Below are 22,932 nucleotides of genomic sequence, written 5' to 3'. Positions count from 1 at the left end.
GAATGTGTTTGGGGATTTTAAGGATAAGAATAGGAGTTATTCACCTCCCAAAAAAACATGCGAACCAGAAAAGACATCTTCTGTAATTTGAGAACCAATAATAATTATAATAATCTCTTTTCTTTAAGACTAAAAGTTCCACATCTACATCTTTGGATGTCGTTAAAAGCTAATCATTTATCTAATAAGGAGTAAGTTTAATATTTATTATTAAATTTGTTTGCCACCCATCTGCCTGTGAGGCAACTCTGGCTCAAAACATTAATAGCAATAAAACCATGTATGTATGTATGCATGTACTGTATAAAATCAAGATAAAAATGCAGTTAATATGTTACTTCATGAAAGTTAGTGAAAAAGGCTGAACTTGAAAAAAACAACTTTGCTTTATAAAGAAGTGTCTTCCTTGTTGCCCCACAGAAATAAATGGCAATTGAGTTCTTTTGCCCATTTGTAAGAATAAGTGGTAATGAAAAAGGAGGGAACAGGTACCAAAATACATGTGAACATCTCTGTTTCAGTTGCCAGGACCTTGCTTTGCCCAACTTAGCTGATGTGGTATAAAAGGCAAGGAAAACACATCAACTTTATTTTCAAAATGACTCTGGCCCCCACTTATGAAGTGTTTTATTTTATTTATTATCACAGAAAAAAGTGTAACCTGGAATGATAGGCAACATCCTGAAAATGTAAGGGTGATGGTGAGAATCATTTGCATCAGATAGTCTTCTGATTAATTAATGTTTTCTGATTATATACACTGTGATTGTCGTTTTGTGACAGTGCAGTATTCCCTGGCTGGGTCCTTGTTGCAAATAAGCTAGACCAGTGTTTCTTAAACTTCTTTCTCTCACAAACTCTCCCCACTTTTAAAAATTATGTACCCCAAAAGCTTCTGGTTCTATGGGTTTTATTCATCAATACTTTACTCTATAAAAAAATAAAAAATGCATTCACTTGCTGCTGCCACTTCTCGTGATTGTTTGGTTGTATTTTAATATTGTAGTTTTTTCACTATTGGCTGACATATTGGCAGCGGCTCCGATGACTCAGCGGGGGTGTTATGGCCGGTCTGCCTGTTCCCCGGCTTGTTCTGCATGTTCCAGATGGGTTGGCACCCCCATTGTTCCTGGTGGCCCCGAAGGTTCCTGGGTTAGCCGGTTGACCCCGGTGGAGCCCAGTGGAGCCTTGTGGACCCGGGTTATTCCGAATGACCCTGGAAGACCTGCGCTCCCTAATGCACTCGTTATGATCTGGTTGGTGTCTCTGGATCTTGAGGGGGCTCCAGGGAACTTAGTGGACTTGGGGGAGTCAATCTTTGTTGACCACAGTCTGGAAGGCCCTAATAATTATAGAACTGAGGGCCCATGGAGTTGTGGTCAGTTACAACCTCCTGGAATGGCGGAGCAGCGGGGGACTTGGCCGTTAGCAGACCTGACTACGATGGCTTGTTACCTTGCTTTATTTCTGCCTTTACAATCGACTGTGCATTGTCCTTTACACAACATCCCCAAAGGATTCAGAGAACTCTGGGTATTAGCCATCGTGAGAGGGCGGCTTGTACTTACATCTGCTGCCCCTAGAGGTGAGAGCTCTATGGGGCATGCTATACCCAGAGTGGTTGTTCCAGACTACCATCCCCCTGAGAATTGGCTTTACGGCCATTGTGAGAGGACGGTGGTGGGCCTGCCCGGGGGGTTTACCCAGCTGAGTGGCAGCGGCTGGGCGGAGGTCTGGGACACCTATTTACCCTCTGAACAGATCCTCCTCACAGACTATCATCTATGGACTGCCTTCTATCCGGACTGCTTCTTATGCCTTCCCATAAATATTCTTCCACGGACTTGTTCGCCCTCAGGGGTGCCCCCCCTTCCTGGGTGCGACCCGCCTTTCTAGCCGATTATAACCTCGAGGAAGGGCCCATTTATTGGGACCCTGAGAGTTGGCTGGGCACGGGTAGGGGCCTTCGACATAGACCTAACAAGAGGCCCCTGATTATTTTTCTGTCTAAATTTTTTAGGGGGTTAGGGAGGCGGGAGGGTTCTTTTGGTTGTTTGGACAAGGGGGGCGGTCCAACAACCTCTGTTCAGGCCAGTGCCGATGTAGATCGCAGGGGGGAAGAGCGGGGGTCGGTTGCCTCTGGGGCTTCAGGGTTGGTCGTGGGGTTACCTATTCCCACGACATCAGGGAATGGCAGCAGATGTAGGAGCAGAGGGCCGTATCGATCTCAGGGAAGGCCTCTCCGCTGCTTACAAGCGGTGGGGCACTCCGACCCTCTGGTTCCGCCCCAAGGTCCCGGGAGTGAGGATGTGCAGCCTCCCGAGCTCCGGCTGGTGTACTTGAATGCCAGGTCTGTTGCTAATAAGGCTCATCTCGTCCGTGACTTGGTCGAGGGTGAGCAGGCGGACCTGGCTTGCATCACAGAGACTTGGTTGGGCCCAGAGGGCGGGATTCCTCTGGTTGACCTTTGCCCACCAGGTTTCCGGGTGCTACACCGGCCTCGGGCTCAGGGTAGGGGTGGGGGTGTGGCTGTTGTTATGAGGGAGACCTTGTGTCCGCGGGAGGCCACCGTTCCCCAGATAGTCGGGTGTGAGTCTCTCTTTCTGAGATGCGGCCCTGGTGCGCAGTTGGGCTTGCTGCTGGTGTACCTTTCGCCTAGTCACGCAGCAGCAGCCCTGCCTGAGCTGCTCGATGTCCTCTCTGGGCTGGTGGTTGAGTTCCCGAAACTTATAGTTTTGGGGGACTTCAATCTACCATTGCTGGGAGGATCATCTGAGTTGGCTCGGGAGTTCATGGCTTCCATGACGGCCATGGACCTGACACAAGTAATTTTGGGACCGACTCATGAGGGAGGCCACACCCTTGACTTAGTTTTCTTATCTGGACGGTGGTTAGATGATCTTGGTGGGGGCTCTCCAATTACAATGCCCCTGTCATGGACCGATCATCATCTCCTGCGGCTGGTCTTCCGTCTTGCCACCCCCCGCCGTGGGTGTGTGGAACCTATTAAATGGTACCGCCCCAGACGCTTAATGGATCCCCAGAGGTTCCAGGCGGCGCTGGGGTCCCCACCTGCCTCCCTTGCTCACAGCTCGGCAGATGCCTTAGTGGAAGCCTGGGAAAGGACGGCCACTGAGGCTCTTGACCGAGTTGTACCCCTGCGGCCCCTGACCCGGTGCAGATCCCGTCGAGCTCCATGGTTCTCTGCGGAGCTCCGGGAGATGGAGTGTCGGAGACGGGGCCTAGAGAGTGGTTGGAGATCCAGCTGATCCGAATCCGACCGATTGCGACTAAGAGCCTACATTAGGTCTTATCTCGCTGCGATAAGGGAGGCGAGGTCTAACCACTTCGCCACCCTTATCGCGTCCGCAGATAATCGCCCGGCCGCCCTGTTTAGGGTGACTCGCTCCCTCCTAAATCAGGAGGTGAGGGAGGACCCCTTGCAGGGTCGTGCCGAGGAGTTTAACCAACATCTGTCGGACAAAATCGCTCGGATTCGGACCGGTCTGGACTCTGACTGGGCAGAGTCTGACGATCAGGACACGGGCGGTCTTGTCGATATCACCTGGGAGGAGTTTGATTCTGTGACTCCGGAGGAAGTGGACAGGATCATGGGGAGGCTGAGCACCACCACATGTTTATTGGACCCGTGCCCTTCCTGGCTGGTCTATGCAGCCCGGGAGAGGACACGCAGCTGGTTCCAGGCAGTTATATCAGCTTCTTTGAACGGGGGTAGCTTCCCCGCCGTCTTGAAAGAGGCGGTGGTGAGGCCCCTCCTCAAGAAGCCTGCCTTGGACCCAGCTGTATTGAACAACTTCCGTCCGGTCTCCAACCTTCGCTTTCTTGCGAAGGTTGAGAGTGTGGTGGCACACCAGCTCCCTCTGGTCCTGGATGAAGCGGATTATCTAGACCCTTACCAATCGGGTTTCAGGCCCGGGCACAGCACGGAGACGGCATTGGTCGCGCTGGTGAATGATCTCTGGAGGGCCCGGGACAGGGGACATTCCTCTGTTCTAGTCCTATTAGACCTCTCAGCGGCTTTCGATACCATCAACCATGGTATCTTGCTGCGGCGTCTCAGGGGATTGGGAGTGGGAGGCACAGTCTTACAGTGGTTCTCCTATCTCCAGGGATGTTCGCAGTCGGTGTTGGCAGGAGGGCAGAGGTCAACCGCGAGGTCTCTCATTTGTGGAGTTCCTCAGGGGTCGGTCCTCTCGCCTCTCCTGTTCAACATCTACATGAAACCGCTGGGTGAGATCATTCGTGGTTTTGGAGTTGGATATCATCAGTATGCTGATGATACCCAGCTTTTCCTTTCGACCCCAAACCACCCCAGTGATGCCCTCAATGTGATGTCCCGTTGCCTGGAGGCGGTTCGGGTCTGGATGGGGAGGAACAGACTTCAACTCAACCCCGACAAGACTGAGTGGCTTTGCATACCTTCATCCCGGGTTTATTCGGACATTCCACCTCTTGCTATGGGGGGTGAACTATTACCCCCCGTAGATAGGGCTCGCAACTTGGGAGTCCTCCTAGATTCACGGCTCACCTTGGAAGACCATATAGGAGCTGTGACTAGGGGGGCTTTCGCCCAGGTCCGCTGTTCTGAACCAGCCCTCTTCTCTCAACCCCTATTTCAAAAGAAGAGACTGGAAAGCGTCCAAGGCTAAAAGGCTTCTGCCAAGATTTAATAGTAAACACACAAGAGCTTATCTTCTCAAGCAAAAGAGTTGCTTTCAGCAACCAGCCCCTCCCCAAACACTCCTTTTATAGAGAGCTCAGGGCGTGGTCTCCCTGTGCCTCCTCCCGAGGAGTCCCATAGCCTTTCTTTGTTTGTCCCTGCTCGACTGCCTCCTGCGTCGGGCGTCCTTGAACAGGGCCAGCTGTGGGTCATCATCCTCCGCACTCTCGGGCTCACACAGCTGAGCAGAGGTTCCCGGCTGAGGACTCTGCAAAGTCTCCAAATCATCATCAGCCGGTTCGTTTCCCTCCTCCCCCACATCTGAGTCCTCCGATACATCGGAGCCGGCTGTCGGACCCACAGGCTGACCCTGAGTCACAACACTATCCCGCACCGCAGGGCCCTTCCCCCGGGTCTGCCGATCCGGATGCGGTCGGGATGGGAACTGTTCGTGAAACGCAGTCACCAACGCAGGGGCATGAACGGCGGTCGCGTCTTCCCATGTGAAGTCCTCCGGCCCGTACCCTTTCCACTCGATCAGGTACTGGAAGCGACCTTTCAGCCAGCGGGAATCCCTGATGCTGGTGACCTCGTACTCGGGGGTGCTGTCGCCATCACGAGGTCCTGATGGGGGAGGTTCCGCTTGGCGAAGTGGACAAGCCGGTTGTTTGGGGACCAACAAGGACCGATGGAAGACGGGGTGCACGCGCAGGGAACGTGGCAGAGTTAAACGATAGGCGACCGGATTGATGACGGCCTCGACGGGGAACGGTCCAAGGTATCGGTGGTCCAGCTTCCTCGCCGGCCGAGTGGATGGTAGGTTCCTGGTGGACAGCCAGACCCGATCCCCCACCGATAGTGGAGGCGTATCCCTTCTCGACCGATCGGCGAACCTCTTGTAGTCGGCCTTGGCCTTCTCCAGCTGCCGTCGCACCAACCGATGGATCGCCTGTAACTCCGCCATGAATTCGTTCGCTGCCGGCTCCGGTGAGTCCACGGGAGAAAGGGGGAAAAACCGGGGGTGATAACCCACATTGGCCAAGAACGGTGTCATCTGCGTGGAGGTGTGCTGCGAGTTGTTAAAGGCAAACTCGGCTATGGCCAAATAGTCCACCCAATTGTCCTGCTGCAGGTTAACGTAGCAGCGCAGATACTGCTCTAAGATGCCGATGACCTTCTCGGTACCCCCGTCGGTCTGAGGATGATGCACGGACGAGAGGCAAACCTTAATGTCCAACGCCCGCATCAACTCCTGCCAGAAGCGGGCTGTAAACTGGGCCCCCCTATCGGAGACGACTCTATCGGGAAGGCCGTGCAGCCGGAACACCTGTTGGATGAACATGCGACTAGTGGCGCGAGCTGACGGTAAGCCGCGACAGGGGATGAAGTGCGCCATCTTGGTCAACATGTCCACCACCACAAACACTGTCGTGAAGCCGGAGGATGGGGGTAGATCCGTCAGAAAGTCCATGGACACAGCCCCCCAGGGTCTCTTGGGCGTTGGCAAAGGCTGCAGTAAACCAGGCGGGGCCCCTGTCGCTGACTTGGCCTGCCTGCATGGGACGCAGGAGGTGACATAAGACTGGACATCGTGTCGGACTCGGGGCCACCAGAATGTACGGGAGACCAGGTTCAGAGTCTTGAACAGGCCAAAATGCCCCGCAGCCGGGTTATCATGACATTGGCTGAGGACGAGTCCCCTGAGTGGCCCTCCTGGAACATAGAGCCTGTCACGATAATACAGGAGTCCATCCGTGACCGACCAAGGCGAATCTGGCCCCACCTCTTCCTTCCGCTGAGCCACCCACGCCTCCTGCTGCTGCGCCTCCCGGATCCGAGCCCGTATATCCACCGGCTCCCGCACCGCAGCAAAAGACTCGACGGGGATCACGGTCCTGGGCGGAAGCTTGTCTTCCACTCGGGTGTACTCGGGCTTCCTGGACAGAGCATCCGCTCTCTGGTTGTGCCCGCTTGGTATGTACCGCACCCGGAAGTCAAACCTCGCAAAGAAGAGGGACCACCGGATCTGGCGTTGGTTCAAATTCCGAGCGGTCTGCAGGCTTTCCAGATTCTTGTGGTCCGTCCGGACCTCGATTTGATGCCGCGCCCCCTCCAGATGATGCCTCCAAGCCTCGAACGCCGCCTTGATGGCCAACAGCTCCTTCTCCCAGATGGTATAGTTGCGCTCCGAGGGATTCAATTTCCGTGAGTGATACGCGCAAGGGAAAAGGGTACCGTTGGGCGTCGCTGCCTGGAGTAACACGGCCCCAATGGCAATGTCGGAGGCGTCCGCCTCCACGACAAACGGCCGTTGCGGGTCAGGATGCTTCAAGATGGGCTCCTTCATGAAGGCATCCTTCAAAGCTTGGAACGCCTGTTGTTCGGGGGCGTTCCACTGGAACCGAGTCTTCTTCTGCAGGAGCCGGGTGAGGGGGGCTGTCAAGGCAGCAAAGCCAGGGATGAATGTCCGATAGTAGTTGGCAAATCCAAGAAGTCGCTGAATATCCTTCACGCGACGCGGGGGTTGCCAACTCTGCAACGACTCAACTTTACTCGGTTCCATGGCGATGCCCTCAGGAGAAATGCGGTGACCCAAGAAATCAATGGTCACCTGGTAGAACTGGCACTTCTCCAACTTGGCAAACAGCCGATGTTTCCGGAGGCGCTGCAGGACCTGACGGAGATGCTGATGATGCGCTTCACGCGACGGGGAGTAAATCAGGATGTCGTCCAGGTAAATCACAACAAACTGGTCCAACAGATCCCGAAAGATGTCATTCATAAAATGCTGAAACACAGCGGGGGCGTTGGTCAGGCCAAACGGCATCACCGTGTACTCGAAATGTCCATAGCGAGTACCAAACGCCGTCTTCCACTCATCACCCGGCCGAACCCTGACGAGGTTGTAAGCTCCACGCAGGTCCAGTTTCGTGAAGATCTTAGCCTCCCGGAGTCGGTCCAAGAGCTCGGGGATGAGGGGCAGCGGGTAGCGGTTACGCACCGTGATAGCGTTGAGTTTCCGGTAGTCACAGCAAAGCCGTAACTCGCCCGACTTCTTTTTGACGAAGAGCACGGGCGCAGACACTGGCGAGGACGAGGGCCGGATGAAACCACGAGCCAAGTTCTTCGTCAGGAAGTCCCGCAATGCAGCCAACTCGGGCTCCGACATGGAGTACAAACGCCCCACTGGGAGAGGCGCATCAGGGACTAGGTCAATGGAGCAGTCGTAGGGCCTGTGCGGGGGTAATTGGTCCGCCTCTGACTCGCTGAACACGTCAGCAAAGTCGGACAGTTCGGGAGGCAAGGAAACCCCTGGGGAACCCTCCACCTGGCCGGCACAGATATGGCGGGTGTGGTCCACGCACTGCAAACTTGGGAAGGTGACCAAGTTCTGAGACCAATAGATCTGTGGATCATGCGCCCGGAGCCACGCCAGTCCCAAGACCACGGGAAAGTGCAGATCCGAAGTGACATAGAACTGAATGGCCTCCACATGGGTACTGATGGCCATACACACGGGTTGCGTGGCGGCCGTGATAGGCCCGGACAGGAGCACTCGACCATCGATGGTCTCCACAAGCATGGGCGGATCCACTGGACACTGGGGAACAGCCCATTTGGCCACAAAGGCCGAATCCATAAAGTTAGTGGTAGCCCCAGAGTCAATTAAGGCATGGACTGGAATCCCCTCTGGCTTGCCAGGAAGGATCAGACGTGCCTCCAAAATCAAATGCCGTGGAGGTTCACAGGCACCATCGGAACGGCGTCGCTCGGTGTGGTTGTTGTGGGTCGCCCGATCTTTCACACCGTCTAGATCGGGCTCGGGCCGTTTCCCGATAGCAAAGTGGGGGACTTTCTCGGGGCAGGCTTGGTCACTGACGCCCGCTGACGCTTCTTCGGGCAAGAAGCAGCCAAATGTCCAGGGTCCCCACAGTAAAAACACAACCCCTCCGATCGTCGTCTGTCCATTTCCGTCACCGATAGACGGGACCTGGCGGCACCCAGCTCCATTGGCTCCTCCCTCTGGACTGGGGGCTCACGCACAACAGGGGCGGCAGGGGTCTGTGGGGTGGCACGGCGACTCTTACGCTGCTGCAGCCGGGCATCGATCCGCAGACAAAGATGGATCAGCCCATTCAGGTCTGAGGGAATGTCCACGCGGGCCAGCTCATCCAACATCTCCTCTGACAAGCCATCCTGAAAGGCATCCACGAGCGCAGCCTCATTCCAGGCGGAATCCTGGCTAAGCAGCCGGAAATCGCTGATATAGGCCTGTAGAGGGCGCTGACCCTGCCTCAAAGCTTTCAGGCGTCGGGTGGCAGTCTGCGCCTTAATCGGGTCCTCGTACATGAGGCGCATATGGTCACAAAACCCCCCAAAGTTATCCAACAAAGGGCTAGGCTGTGCCAACAGAGGCGTGCCCCAACGAGCTGCATCTCCCGACAGAAGGCTCAACACAAATCCCACCTTATCTCGGTCAGTGGGGAAATCAGCTGCTCTCACGCTGATATAAAGCTGGCATTGTCCCAGGAAGGCAGGAAACAGTTCTGGATTACCAGCAAATTTATCCGGCATAGCTATCTGACATTTCCTCCTGGGTGGGGGGGCAGCATGTACCTGAGCCTGCAGTTGTGCCACCTGAGTGGCCAGCAAGGTGAGTTGCTGGTTGAGCTGGACATTTTCGGCAAGAAGCTGCTCCATCGTAGTAATAAGGGGTGGGTGGCTGAAAGCAAACTGTTCTGAACCAGCCCTCTTCTCTCAACCCCTATTTCAAAAGAAGAGACTGGAAAGCGTCCAAGGCTAAAAGGCTTCTGCCAAGATTTAATAGTAAACACACAAGAGCTTATCTTCTCAAGCAAAAGAGTTGCTTTCAGCAACCAGCCCCTCCCCAAACACTCCTTTTATAGAGAGCTCAGGACGTGGTCTCCCTGTGCCTCCTCCCGAGGAGTCCCATAGCCTTTCTTTGTTTGTCCCTGCTCGACTGCCTCCTGCGTCGGGCGTCCTTGAACAGGGCCAGCTGTGGGTCATCATCCTCCGCACTCTCGGGCTCACACAGCTGAGCAGAGGTTCCCGGCTGAGGACTCTGCAAAGTCTCCAAATCATCATCAGCCGGTTCGTTTCCCTCCTCCCCCACATCTGAGTCCTCCGATACATCGGAGCCGGCTGTCGGACCCACAGGCTGACCCTGAGTCACAACATCCACCTGGTGCGCCAGTTGCGGCCCTATCTAAGCCAGGATGATTTATGCACGGTCACTCATGCGCTCGTGGCCTCTCGTCTGGACTACTGCAACGCTCTCTACATGGGGCTGCCCTTGAGGACCACCCGGAAGCTCCAACTGGTACAGAATGCAGCCGCGAGAGTTGTGTTGGGAGTCTCCCGATACTCCCACGTTACACCTTTGCTCCGTGAGCTGCATTGGTTACCAGTTGCCTTCCGGGTGAGATTCAAGGTACTAGTAATGGTGTTCAAAGCCCTACATGGCAGGGGGCCGGAGTACCTCAGGGAACATCTGCTGCCGGCATCAATCTCCCTGCGCCCTGTGCGTTCCCACAGAGAGGGCCTCCTCAGGGTGCCACCGATCAGAGAATGTCGATTGGTGGCCCCCAGGGGGAGATCCTTCTCTGTGGGCGCTCCGGAACTATGGAATCAGTTACCGGTAGAGCTCCGGATGGCGCCCGATCTTCGCTCCTTTCGTCGCGATCTCAAGACGTTTTTGTTTGTACAAGCCGGCCTAGCCTGATGGGGGATTGGTGGGGTTTTTTATTTCTGTATTCTTAATATTATTTTTGGGGTTTTATAATTGTAATATATCAATTATTTTAAAATCGGGCAATTATTTAATTTTCTTTTAATATTTGTAACTTTGTATTTTATTCTTGCCCTGTAAACCACCCTGAGTCCTCAGGGAGAAGGGCGGTATAGAAATATTATTAAATTAAAAATTAAAATATAATTTTGATTTTGCATACCCCTAAGACAGTCTTAAGGGGCATGCACCACATTTTGAAAAAGCCTGATCTAGAGGTTGGTTAGCAGAGACACCCCAAAAAATGGACTTTTCACCTGTATTCCATGTCCCCATCCCACCCCATGTTATTGTCACATATTTAGGTTCTGTTTAATACACTCACCTTTCCTACTCCCCAAACATAATTTTCTTTGTTAATTTTATTTTTAGATGATGCATGACATATAGTGCCTAATGTCCCAAAGGTGCTTTTTCGAGAGGCACCTGGACTTTTTGCTTCTTATCCAAGAAGCTTCTTCAGAACTGGTTTGGATAAGAAGCGAAATGTCTTCAAAGAAAAACAAAGTCCAGGTGCCTCTTGAAAAAGCACCTTTGGGACATCCATGACCTGGATGACTGAGAATCTCCAGAGACATAACGCTTCAAGTTTTCAGCCAGTTTCATTCTAGCCCATTGTTTAAAATATACACAAAGTAGCTTAGATACATCCAGCATGGAATATCTATTTGAATTTTTATACTAGTGCTTCTTGAGGATAATGTCAAGGTTTTATTTTCTAATCTTGTTCTTTCACTCCTCTCATTTCTTTTACACATTAATTTAATCTGGAGAAATTCATTGAAATGAATCCTGCGGCATTCTTGAGGAATTCTGAAAAAGTGCTGAGACTGTTTTTCCATCTTTCGGCTCCTTCTTCCTGTTGTAGGATCTGTTGCTGACCCTGAGTACTGAATATGGCATTAACAATGGAGTTCTCAAATGTAAAAAAAAAACCTGATTTGGTCATATAAATAATAGACAGTTAATGCTCATGGTCTCAGGGGAAACAGCTTGGGGAGAAAAATATTTTGCAATTAGATATATATTTCGTTCTTGTGTAAAGGGAGCCTATTTCCAGCTTTGGCATGGTTTTGCTTTTTTAAAAAAACCACCATAAAGGAATAGCTTCTAAAAACCTATCTGAGGAATAAGTCAAACTTTACATGATAGATGTTTACATGGCAGCTACATACACAAATAGGGACAGTTCACTGCTCAGTGTGAGATCCAAAATTTGGTAACTTTCTCCAAATTAGGATGAGAAGGACTTCTATGTGAAATGCTGAAGAACTGCCAGCAGCCACTGTCTACAGTTGCCTTACCATATCTGAAATATAGGAAAGGAAGGAAGTTAACAAAATGATCTGGACCTAGATTCCCAAACTGTTCATTTGCAGCTACTTCTGTTTGTATATTTAGGGCAACCGATTTTTGGGGGTTATCTGAGGTTAGCTGTCCCCACCCAACCTTCAAGTCAAGCTCAGCTGCTAATGAGACATCTATGTAGTCTACTTGGCAGCGTTATGAGTTGTTTACCTTTGGGGGAAAACATTCAGCTTTGTAGTCTGGCCTAAAACTCAGCTGTTCTTTGGAAATCTCCCATCAAATGTCTATTCAGGCTTGGCCCTTAAACTACCAAGGTCTCATCCGCCGTATTCAAGATTTCAGTGATTTTATGTGCATGTCTATAGCCATCTGTGATAAAATATCCTGATATATGTATTTAAAAATTATTTGCATATAATTGTTTTCATTTTCATCCAAAGAAGTCAAGGTAGAATGAATGTTTTGTATGTTTCCCTATTATTTGATCCTCATAGTGAGGCTAGATTAAGCTGAAGAAATGTCAACCGGCATGTTTCATGGCTGAAACAGGACTTTCCATGATAAATACTAATTAAAATTAAAATTATGCAAGCCTGATGGTTAAAATAAAGGAAATGTACTATATGCAGTGATCTTTGTATAATGTTGCTTCCTTGACTTCAAAGCATATGTATCATTCATTTATCTCTGTCCAGAAAAAAAGTCTTTGAATATCTCACATTAAAGTGAGAAGTTGAAGGGATATTTCCTGTAAAACTTTCCGTTGAAGAATCCATCATAGACTATTTAAAATTCTATTATAATTTACTTTTCATACCATGATAAAGATAGTTAAAGCCTTAAAACTTTAAGCACTCCAATCTGTATTCTTGTAAGAACTCCATAATTCCAGCATCCCAGTTAAGTGGTCAGTAGTTCAAACCTCTAATGTGAGAGAGGAGGGCATTATATTCAGAGTCCAATTCATGGTCACAGTATTCCTGTCAAATCAAAACATATTATTGATTTGGTAATTTGATCCTGTTAGTTTGGGTCTTGGAATCAGAAAACAAATCTACTCCATCAACTATGATAGACATTCAGATATTTAGAGGTGTTTATAATAAATATGCACTTCTTATATCTTCTCAATTGTCTCTTCCTCAGATTAGATTCTTTCAGTTCCTTTAGGTTTTCCTTGTTTTCTGTGGATTTCTTGTTATAATTGTTGCGGATCTTTGGATATATTCAAGTTCAATTCTACCTTTCTTAAATTAGAATAACCAAAACTGCATAGATTACTTTTTTTAAGATTTCATCAGGGTCAAATAAAGACATACCTGAGATCTTATGTTCTGGATACAATCCTCTGCCTTAATGTTTACAAAGAAACTTTTGGTAACTTCAAAATTTAGGGCCCTTCTTTGTCAGTCCCTAAATAAACTGCCACCTGAAATTAGAATTTGAAGTTGATTTCCTAGTTTCCATGAGTTAGACGAGTATAGAGATTGCATCTAGGTTTGGGCATTAGTTTATTAGTTTACTTAAATGCCACGTCTTCCTCATGGTGAGCATTATATCATCAATAAAAAAATGTTGAAGATTGCATAAGCCAGATGTTATTAATGCAGTATTCATAGATACCAAGGCATGTATACATTAAATGTAACGTAAAGCCAGATGACCCTAACATTAACATTGTTTGTTTATTGCATAATGCATCCCTATTCTGGAGGATTCTAGTCAATGTATAGCAATATGCAAAGTAAACATATATACTTATACCACTCAGAAATCAAATACAAATATGAATGTTTCTACTCAGGACCATTAGTTAATTATTTTTAAAACAATTTAATATTTTAATTTAAAAATTAATTTTAATTAGTTTTAATTAGTCAGACTCTTGCAAAATCCCTTGAGATTTTTTCATCTGAAATTTTGTGAGATTTTAGAGCTTGAAAAAATATTTTATTTATATTTTGGTACTGTACCACAAACTATTAATAAAAATAAAATGATAGGCTGATACCATTATATACTCAAGGTAGCATAGATGGGATCACATCTCATTCTCACAAACAAGAACCTTGAAAGCTAGATTGAATAGAGAAACAAATTGTTAGATTTGTTCCTGTTGATGTACTCTTCACAAATAAGTATTTCCATTCTAGAAATACTGGAAATTCTTCTGAATATGACCAGGAATTGATGGAGCCTAGAATTGTATAAACCTTTTTAACTGACGTATTATACTGCTGACTCATGTTCAGTTTGTTGTGGTCTGTTGCTATTTACTTGTAAGAATTATTCTGATCTCTTTTTCTTTGTTTTTTTTGGGGGGGGAGTTTGTATGAAAAAATTCAACGAATGTATAAGAAATATATTTTAAGCTTCATTGAGTTGTGCTTTAATATTAGTAGCTTAGGTTGGTAATTGGGTTGTTGGTTTGATCTCTGAGCTTGGCGATTTGGCTGTAGCCAAATCCCCAAGCTCAGAGATCAAACCAACAACCCATATTTTAAGCTTCAAAGTGATTTTTCCCCTTTTTAAAATTGCTTTAGTGGCCTATTTAAAATGATATTCTCCAATAAATATATCAGAATAACTTATGGTAAACTATTGTTTAGAACCCACATTACTTTAGTAAAAAGCAATAGTTACCATCTATGTAACTCTCTCCTACTCTTCCTGTTTGGATTAGAGAGGGTGTAACTAATAAGCTCAGTAATTAAAAACGGACCAAATTTAGGGTTACAGGGCACGACTGTTATTTTTTAAAAAAAATACTGACCCAATCAAAATTACTAGTGTATCATCTAGTTAGAGAAAACCTACAGACCAATCATTCATATATGAAGTAGGTCCTATTGAAATTAGTGGGAATTACTGATTGATTGATTGATTGATTGATTGATTGATTACCAGCTTCCTCAACCTTTTGGTCATTCTGGGTCTTCTGATGTGCAACAGGTTGGGAGAAAGTTGACTATAACATGCAGCCCACTAATTTGGGGCTAAAATCTTAAAACTTGGAATTTTGGAGTACAACTCTTGAACTATTCTGGCATGGAAATATAGTATTTAGGATATTTGATATCTAAAACTGAATCAGAAGCTACTAATCTGGCCCCTTTTTCTCTACAAACCATGATTTACCAAGCACAGTTGGATAATTCATATAACATGCTAACCAGAATTTATGGTTTATTGTAATCTGTGAACCAAGCCGCAGTTTTCTCAAACTGGCAGCTGTAGTAATTTGTAATAATAGAAAAATAATTAAGGAGTAAAAATGCTGGAGCCATTTAGAGGGATTTTGGAAGAAGAGTTAGAATTTTCTATGAATTTTCTGAATTGAAGGCAAACTTCTAATGACTGCTCCCTCCCATGATTAAAATGTGTGGTACTCAATAGAAAATTCCTAGGGATTACAGAAACAGAGTTGGAAGAGACCATTTATGCCATCAAGTTCAACTCGGGGTAAGGATCTAAAGATTGAGATGGCTTTGAGTTTCTACAGCCAAGGAAGTGAGCATCACCTTCCTGGAAATAGTTTCCACTGCCAAACTGCTCTCTCTGTTAGGAAGTTTTATTAGATATCAGCTCTCTGATATCTAATAAAAATTTGCCACCCTGTAACATTATTCTGGATTCCTCCTTTCTTCTACACAAGATCCTTTAAGGAATTTGAAGAGTGCTATCATATTCACAGGAACATGGTGGCTCAGTGGGTTAGGACGCTGAGCTTGTCGATCAGAAGATCGGCAGTTTGGCGGGTCGAATCCCGAGTGCCGTGTAGCAGAGTGAGCGCCTGTAACCCGTCCCAGTTTCTCCCAACCTAGCAGTTCGAAAGCACGTAAAAATGCAAGTAGAAAAATAGGGACCACTGCGGTGGGAAGGTAACAGTGTTCCATGCACCTTTGGCGTCTAGTCATGCTGGCCACATGACCACGGAGACGTCCTCGGACAAGCGCTGGCTCTTCGGCTTTGAAATGGAGATGAGCACCGGCCCCTAGAGTCAGAAACGACTAGCACACATGTGCAGGGGAACCTTTACCTTTATCATATTCACCTTAGTCTGTGCTTCACAAAACCAGACATGCCCAGGTTCTTCAGTTTCTCTTCATGGGTTTTAGTTTCCAGTACCCTTATCATCATCACGGCCCTTCTCTGAACCTTTTCCTATTTCTCTGAAACCTTAAAATGTGACACCCAAAATTGGACACAGGAATTGAGTTGGCATCTGACCAAGGTAGAATCAAGCAAACCAATTTATTTCCCATATTTTGGAAATTATACTTCTTTTGATAAAGCCTAAAAATTCATATGTTGTTTTTTTGCAGCTACATTTCCCTGCTGGCTCATATACAGTTTGTAATCAACTACTATTCCAAGAACTTTTTGCAAAAGCTCTTACCAAGCCAAGCATTCCTCATGATATATCTCAGTATTTGATTTTTCATTTCTTAAATAAAGAATCTGGGACTTTTATCTGTAAAATTTCCCTTTGTCATTTTTAGCCCATTCTTCTGACTACAGTACCAAGATTTTATTTTGTTCTTGTAGAGTGTTACCTATAAAATGGCAATATTATGCTATTTGCTAATCTGGTAAGGATTCTCACCACTTTTCATCCAAATCATTAGGACTGATCCTAATGTCATCATTTATGTTTCTTTGCAATTTGATGAGGAATCATAGATGGCCCTCTTTGGGTAGCCACTTATAAGATATCTGTTTAATTGTCATGCCATCAAGCCCACACTTAATTAATGTTGCTAATCAGCATTCCTTTGATAAATGTTTTGCCAAAGTAAAGATATCTTAGCCTGGCAAGATTTGATCTTGACAAATCATTGCTAACCTGGTAATTAGTGTACTATTTTCAAGCAGCTTACAGATCTTTGTGATTTGCCCTCAAATTTTCCCAGATATTTATTACTCTATATGTTGTCTCAATATTGATCTTAAAATGGTTTATAATTTGTTCCCTCATTTTTAAGATATGGACAGTATTTGCTATCCTTCAGTAATCAAGCACAGGATAATATAGCCAGACCATTTCTTCAGTACCTTCAAGTGTAGTTCATATGACCACATAAGATTTTGTTAGAAAAGACGAACAAAAACAGCAGTTGAGAAGTCCTGTCTTTTTTGTTACTCAACTTTGGACATATCTAAGGATATCCTTTTTGTTACTCTTAGCAGATTTGGTTAACTTCAGCTTATTTTGAGTTTGAATACTCAGTACTATCTCAACGTTCCTAAGTTACTGAGTTTTACTTTTGTTTTGTGACCTCTTCCCATTTCTTTCATCTGTCTTTTTGGGTTTTCAGATCTTTCTCAGTTTTTACATACCGGTAGTTCTTCATTTTTCATACTCACAGTTTGCAATAGTGCTTTTAACATCTCTTCCTTAAGGAAGCCCATCTTGATCTACTTTTTATATTAACTTCTCCTGCCCATGGATCTTATTTATCATTATTCTGAATTTGTGTTTTTAACTATGTTCTTTTTTACTTTCCTTAAGAACTCTTAACACTACAAGGTCACTTCACTCAGTATTTTTGCTACTGTACTTTTTACTTTAGTCACTAAATCTTCCCTATTGATTACTATTAGGTCAAAGACAGCTGATTCACTTGTATCTTCCATCAACTCTGGACATAACATTGTTAGCACACAAAAATCCAGAATATTTAATCGGGATGCTGTCTACAGTGTTGTAAAGTTCATTCTTGCACAGTTTACCAGTTCTCACTGTTTTCAGCAGCACATGTACAAATCCTCCCTTTGAGAAATGTGTATAATGTTACAATGCATATATAAAAGAGGCAGGACTTGTGTAATGATATAATGATGCTATTTACATTGCTCTGACTTCCTCTTAAACCAAAATTTGTAACTTTGAGTGGAGATCAATTTTTAATATAACAGTATAAATTCTTTCTGTTCTGTTCCTATACCTTTTTAACAAGTTGTATCCTTTGGTTGCTATAGTTCAGATAGAAAACACAAGTTATATTTAATAGTTTTGTTGCAGTCAACCTGAAGTCAAACAAATACCTGATTTTCTTGATATGATCCTTTGCTATGAATCAAAGAAGATACTGAAATTCAGTAGGTGAAAAAATAATGGAAATATTTCATTTCTCTCTTCTCTCTATATATTTATTTTATTTATTTATTTAATTAAATTTTTATACCGCCCTTCTCCCGAAGGACTCAGGGCGGTGAACAGGGCATATCTTAAAACTACAAAAATACAAAAGTTAAAAAAGAATTACATTATTGCCCACAATAAAAACAATAAAATATATATATAAGTATTAAAACCCTAAGTAATTCCCCATCAGGCCAGGCCAGCTTGTTCAAATAAATGGGTCTTTAACCCGCGCCAGAAGGAGCGGAGATCCGGTGCCATCCAGAGCTCAACCGGCAGCTGATTCCACAAAGCCGGAGCGCCCACAGAGAAGGCCCTCCCCCTGGGGGCCACCAGCCGACATTCTCTGACTGGAGGCACCCTGAGGAGGCCCTCTCTGTGGGAACGCACGGGGCGGAGGGGAGTCTACGCCTGCAGCAGGTGTATGATTTGAAAGCTGTTCCTGTTCTGATGTTTGTAATTATTATAGCTCTGGCACTGAAATAACCGAAAGACCAGTTCTATCACCAGTCAGCTCTATCTGAATTGCAATATATAAAATAATTTAAATATATATTACTCACTTCAAATGTATTAATTTTCTTGGTAAATATCATAGGCTGACCTTTAATAATGGCACCACAATATATTTACTAATCTCACAAAGTTTTGTAGTATTTAAAGAAATAATGTTTGGGAAATGTTTGAGATTAATTTCCAGTTCCGTTGTTGACTCTGTGTGACCTGGGAACAGGGTATTTCTAGGCAGTATTCTAGAGCCAAAGGCTAATCATTTTGTACTTGCATATAAATTATGTAGCTTAATGAATCTAAATGAAACTAGATAGCAGAATGCATCTGAATTCAATTAACTACAAACATAATTGTTCGCAATGGGATATATACTCATATCTACCACTTTACATTTTATGTAACTGTTCATTGTTAATTTCCACAGTAACTTAAATCAAGAGGGTTCATATTTTGACTCACTTTACTCCATCAAAGTGTTTACCGTTATTGTGTAGGTTCTGCTAATGCAGCTTTCTCTATTCTGGTACCTCACATATATGTTGGACACCTGTCCCCATAATTCCCAGCAAGGTTGGGGAAAATTGTAATACCAGATCTTCAGTTTTAAATTAAGAATCTGATTTCAGAGCATTTATAGACAATTGTGCTCTCAACACACATGACAGCATGCTTGATTAAGTACCAATCAAAAAACATAATTGGAAATAGACTCTGGGGGCATTTTAATACTCCTTTCTTGAATTACATTGCTACTTGTGACTTTAATTACATTATATGCCTGTGGATTCAATGGATGCAGATAGAACTGTAATCCATTTGGAGTTTTGTACAATTATAGGCTGCGTGTGATGAATGCATTGGAGAGTATTTTTATGTAGGGTAAGTTGTTGGTTATGTTAAATTCTTCTTTGAAAACTTGGAAGCATGGCCATTACCTTAAAAATCTACAGTATATTGCTGAACATAAGCAGCAGCTTTTCTGAAGGGCAAGAGCTATCAGAGTGAGCAGGGATGGGATTAAGAGCCACTTTCCATCCTGCAATCCAAAATCTAGTTGTCCTCTTTCTGACTTTTCTTGTAAACACTTGACCATTCATAAGCATGAGATGCAAGAACAGACAGAGAAGTTGCCTCTCTTTTGCACTAAATGAAAATGTCTTAATGCTGGGCTTTCACAAATGCCGACATAATTAACGTTATCACAGCTTAGGAAGTTGCCATTTACCAAGCCAGGCCATTGATCCTTCTAGTCCGATATTAACTATGCTGGCAGAGTCTCTCCAAGGCTGATTTCCTGACTGTGTCTGTTGATGCAGAAATATTAAACTTGCTTTCTTGGAAAAAGGGCACACTGTGTCCATTTCAGATCAAGCCATATGCTAGGGGAAAAACAGCAAATTATACTTCTCTTATTACATATATTAGCAAGCAGAGGCTTCCTTCTATAGGTTAGGTGAGCTACTCTCATATACTGCATCCCTTAAGTCAGTGACTTTAACCTCGGTAACTTGCTCTCCCCTTCGTCATTTCCTATGGTCATTGCCATGCCATCTGTTACCTTTCTATGCTGTATCTTTATCTCACAGCCTAGGTAGTCATCTGCAGCTTAGGTAGCTGAACAAAGGCCCACAAGGGTAAATCAAAAGGTGAGCTGGTTCAGGGCCTACTTGGAACCTTCCATATGCTTTTAATCCATTAGCAGCAGTAGGAACCTTTTGAAGTTGCTCTCCTCCCTTTCCCACTTCCCAGCTGTCAGCTCCTAAGTTCTGCTCCTTTGCACTGCTGGGGAGTACTCTTCTAAAAGCACAGTCATGCTTTTGCCTTAATGTTGCAGCCCCAGGGGATCTAGAGTGACGACAGGTCTAACAAATGGTGCAATCTGCTCTGTACAGCTGTAAAACGGAACATTAGATGGGATGGGTTATGGAGGGTGGGGAGGATACATATTTTCCTGTACTGCTTCAATTAAATATATCTGTATGACTGCAGTGAAGATTCCTGAAGTCGACAATGCAAAATAAAGTGATCCACAAACAATGCATTAATTTTTCTATGTGCAGAATTGCTGCTGAAGTCTAGTTAATAGATAGATAGTTCTTCATATGAAGTTACTTATGTAGCCTATATTGAATTTTGGACCTTTTTTAAAAAAAACAACGAAATATCTCTTCAAACATGCAGAGTGATGCTTTTCATTGTGGTTGAGTAGGTCCTGAGTCCTTCGGGAAAGGGCGGTATACAAATCCAATTAAATAAATAAAATAGTTACTAGAAGATGCAGTATATTTTTTGAGATTGAGAGTCTGGAGAGAACAAAGTTCTCAGGCTAGTGTGTGTGTGTGTGTGTGTGTGTGTGTGTGTGTGTGTGTATCTCCATTTTCATCATAAATTTATCTCAGTAATATAAAGAAGAAATCTGGATAGGTTAAGAAATTATTAATTTGTCTCTCATACTAAAAAAGGCCATTGCAATTTCAGTATGAAGTGTAACAGTGCAAGAGGAGAGGAGAAACTACAACATTTGTCCCCATCACATGATATGACCAAAGTCTTGTCCTCTGTTTGCTATGCCATACTGGTCCTTTATTCTGCAGAAGTAGACCTGAGTGGGATGCAGCTAATACCATAATTGCTTTAGCAATATGCTGTTGTCTGTAGAGATTTTTTTCTATATAATTTGGGCTTTGCATGAGTGACTTCCTTGATGCTCAGTTATGTGGATGGTGAAAGGGAGGAATGTATACTGATTTTCTACAACTGTATAAGCATCTTCAGTGCTCAAACCTGAGCTGATTTTTTTCCCAAATGACTTTGTAGGAAACATGTTGTTCTCAGTAATCCCTTTGTCTCTTACTTAATTGCAGATGTGTTAATCAAATTTCTGAGGAACTATGCATCCTTTTGAACTATCAGAGTTTTTAAAATAATCAACAAAACTTGAGATATCTGAGAAACTCAAGCAGTAAATATTAATATGTATTTTTAAGATATGAGAGCCAGTTTGATCTAGTGGTTAAAGCATCCAACTAGAAAATTGGAGATGTGAGTTCTAGGCACAAAGCCATCTGAATGACTTGGGCCAGCCACTTTCTCTCAGTCCTAGGAAGGAGGCAATGGCAAACCACTTCTGAAAACCCTTGCTTAAGAAAACTGCAGGTAATTGTCCAAGCAGTTTTTAAGAATCAGACACAATTCAATGAAAGAAAAAAAAATTAAAATCTGCTTGTCTCCTTGTAAGAAAATTATAAATGTTATGATAAGGAGACATAATTTGTCGAGATTGGGGGCGGGGGAGTTGATGGATTGAATTTAAAGAACCCTTCTCTTTCTCTAATACTGATTGCATTTAGAGTAGCTTGGATAGTAGTTAGGCAACAATAGAGGAATAGACTAATTCAGTAATTAAAATGAATATATCAAATGTAGATTCATAAAGAGTAAAAACCTTGATTACATGGTCATGACTTATTTCTTGATAAAATTATAAAAATGATTTCCAGTCTTATCTCCTGGGAGATTTTGCAACATTCCAGTTTTTGGTCTCTCCTTCAAGGAAGTTCAGTGACTTTTGTACCTACTTGGGCTTTTTCAGATCACCCAGGAATGCTGTTGACTTTACTAAATATTTCAGCAGCTTCACCAAATTTGCAAAGCATCATTACTTAGTGTTAGCATGGGAATTTGTCCAGATCCATCCCTGAAAATGCTGCATGTTGTGTAGATCCCATTTGCTATTTTTTGAAGAAAAATATGATGAAAGCCAATCAGTTAACATTAGAAATTGTGTCTAATTGACTTGACATTAAATGTCTTGATCACAGAATTTTTTTAAGGGAGAGTCTAGTACAGTATTTCTCAACCTTGGGAACTTTAAGATGAGTGGACTTCAACTTCCAGAATTCCCCAGCAAGTACGAATGTCCACCCATCTTAAAGTTGCCAAGGTTGACCAACCCAATTCTACAAAAAATAAAGTCTTCTTAAATCATATTCATCCCAGTAATAAATTGACTGGGCATGTTAACCTGGATCTTTCCCATTTAATGATCTCCTCTCTTTAAATCCTCCATAACAGCAGTGCTCTTAAGAACTTGTTTAAAACTGCGTGATGACTTGCAGTCTTCTCTAGATAAAATCATGTGCATTGGAAAACGATGGTAATAATAGAAACTGTGCCTTGCTCCTTGTGGTATTTAAGCAATACATAAATGTAATCATCTGATGGCAAAATCCAGGATGTACAGGAAAATATTTAATCAAATATAGCTGTAATCTCCAAGGAAAGTCAGTGCTTGATTTTTAATTCAGCATTTTCCCTTGGACAAAAACTTTTTTCGTGAATGTTGTTTATGTAGAATTTATATGAAGGCTGGGTTTAAGTAATCAGCTTTAATATGTGTATTCCTAGGGAAAAAAGTGGAGTCATTAGCAAGCGTGCATAATTAATGAATAAATTATCTGGGTTCCCCCCCCCTTT

At 44.6% G+C, this 22,932-nt stretch overlaps 1 protein-coding gene across 7 annotated transcripts in view; it reads left to right on the top strand.

The window, feature by feature from the left end:
• EYA2 (EYA transcriptional coactivator and phosphatase 2) overlaps positions 1 to 22,932 on the top strand; it is a 148,946-nt gene that overhangs the window by 38,305 nt on the left and 87,709 nt on the right. For 3 of the 7 annotated variants that reach the window (XR_014492023.1, XM_083358821.1, XM_083358817.1), the window contains exon 2: positions 11,359 to 11,413. The exons of the other annotated variants lie outside the window; for them this stretch is intronic. Coding sequence is in view for 2 of the 3 variants with exons in the window: in XM_083358821.1 (XP_083214947.1) it covers positions 11,412 to 11,413 (2 nt within the window). In the remaining variant the exon portion in view is untranslated. The remainder of the gene's footprint in view (positions 1 to 11,358; positions 11,414 to 22,932) is intronic. 7 annotated transcript variants of the gene reach the window in all.

The sequence above is a fragment of the Vipera ursinii genome (genome assembly GCF_947247035.1).
Source record: "Vipera ursinii genome assembly, chromosome: 3".
Lineage (NCBI taxonomy): Eukaryota > Metazoa > Chordata > Lepidosauria > Squamata > Viperidae > Vipera > Vipera ursinii.
Note: the sequence above shows the minus strand (reverse complement) of the source record. Positions and strands in the feature narration are given on the sequence as shown.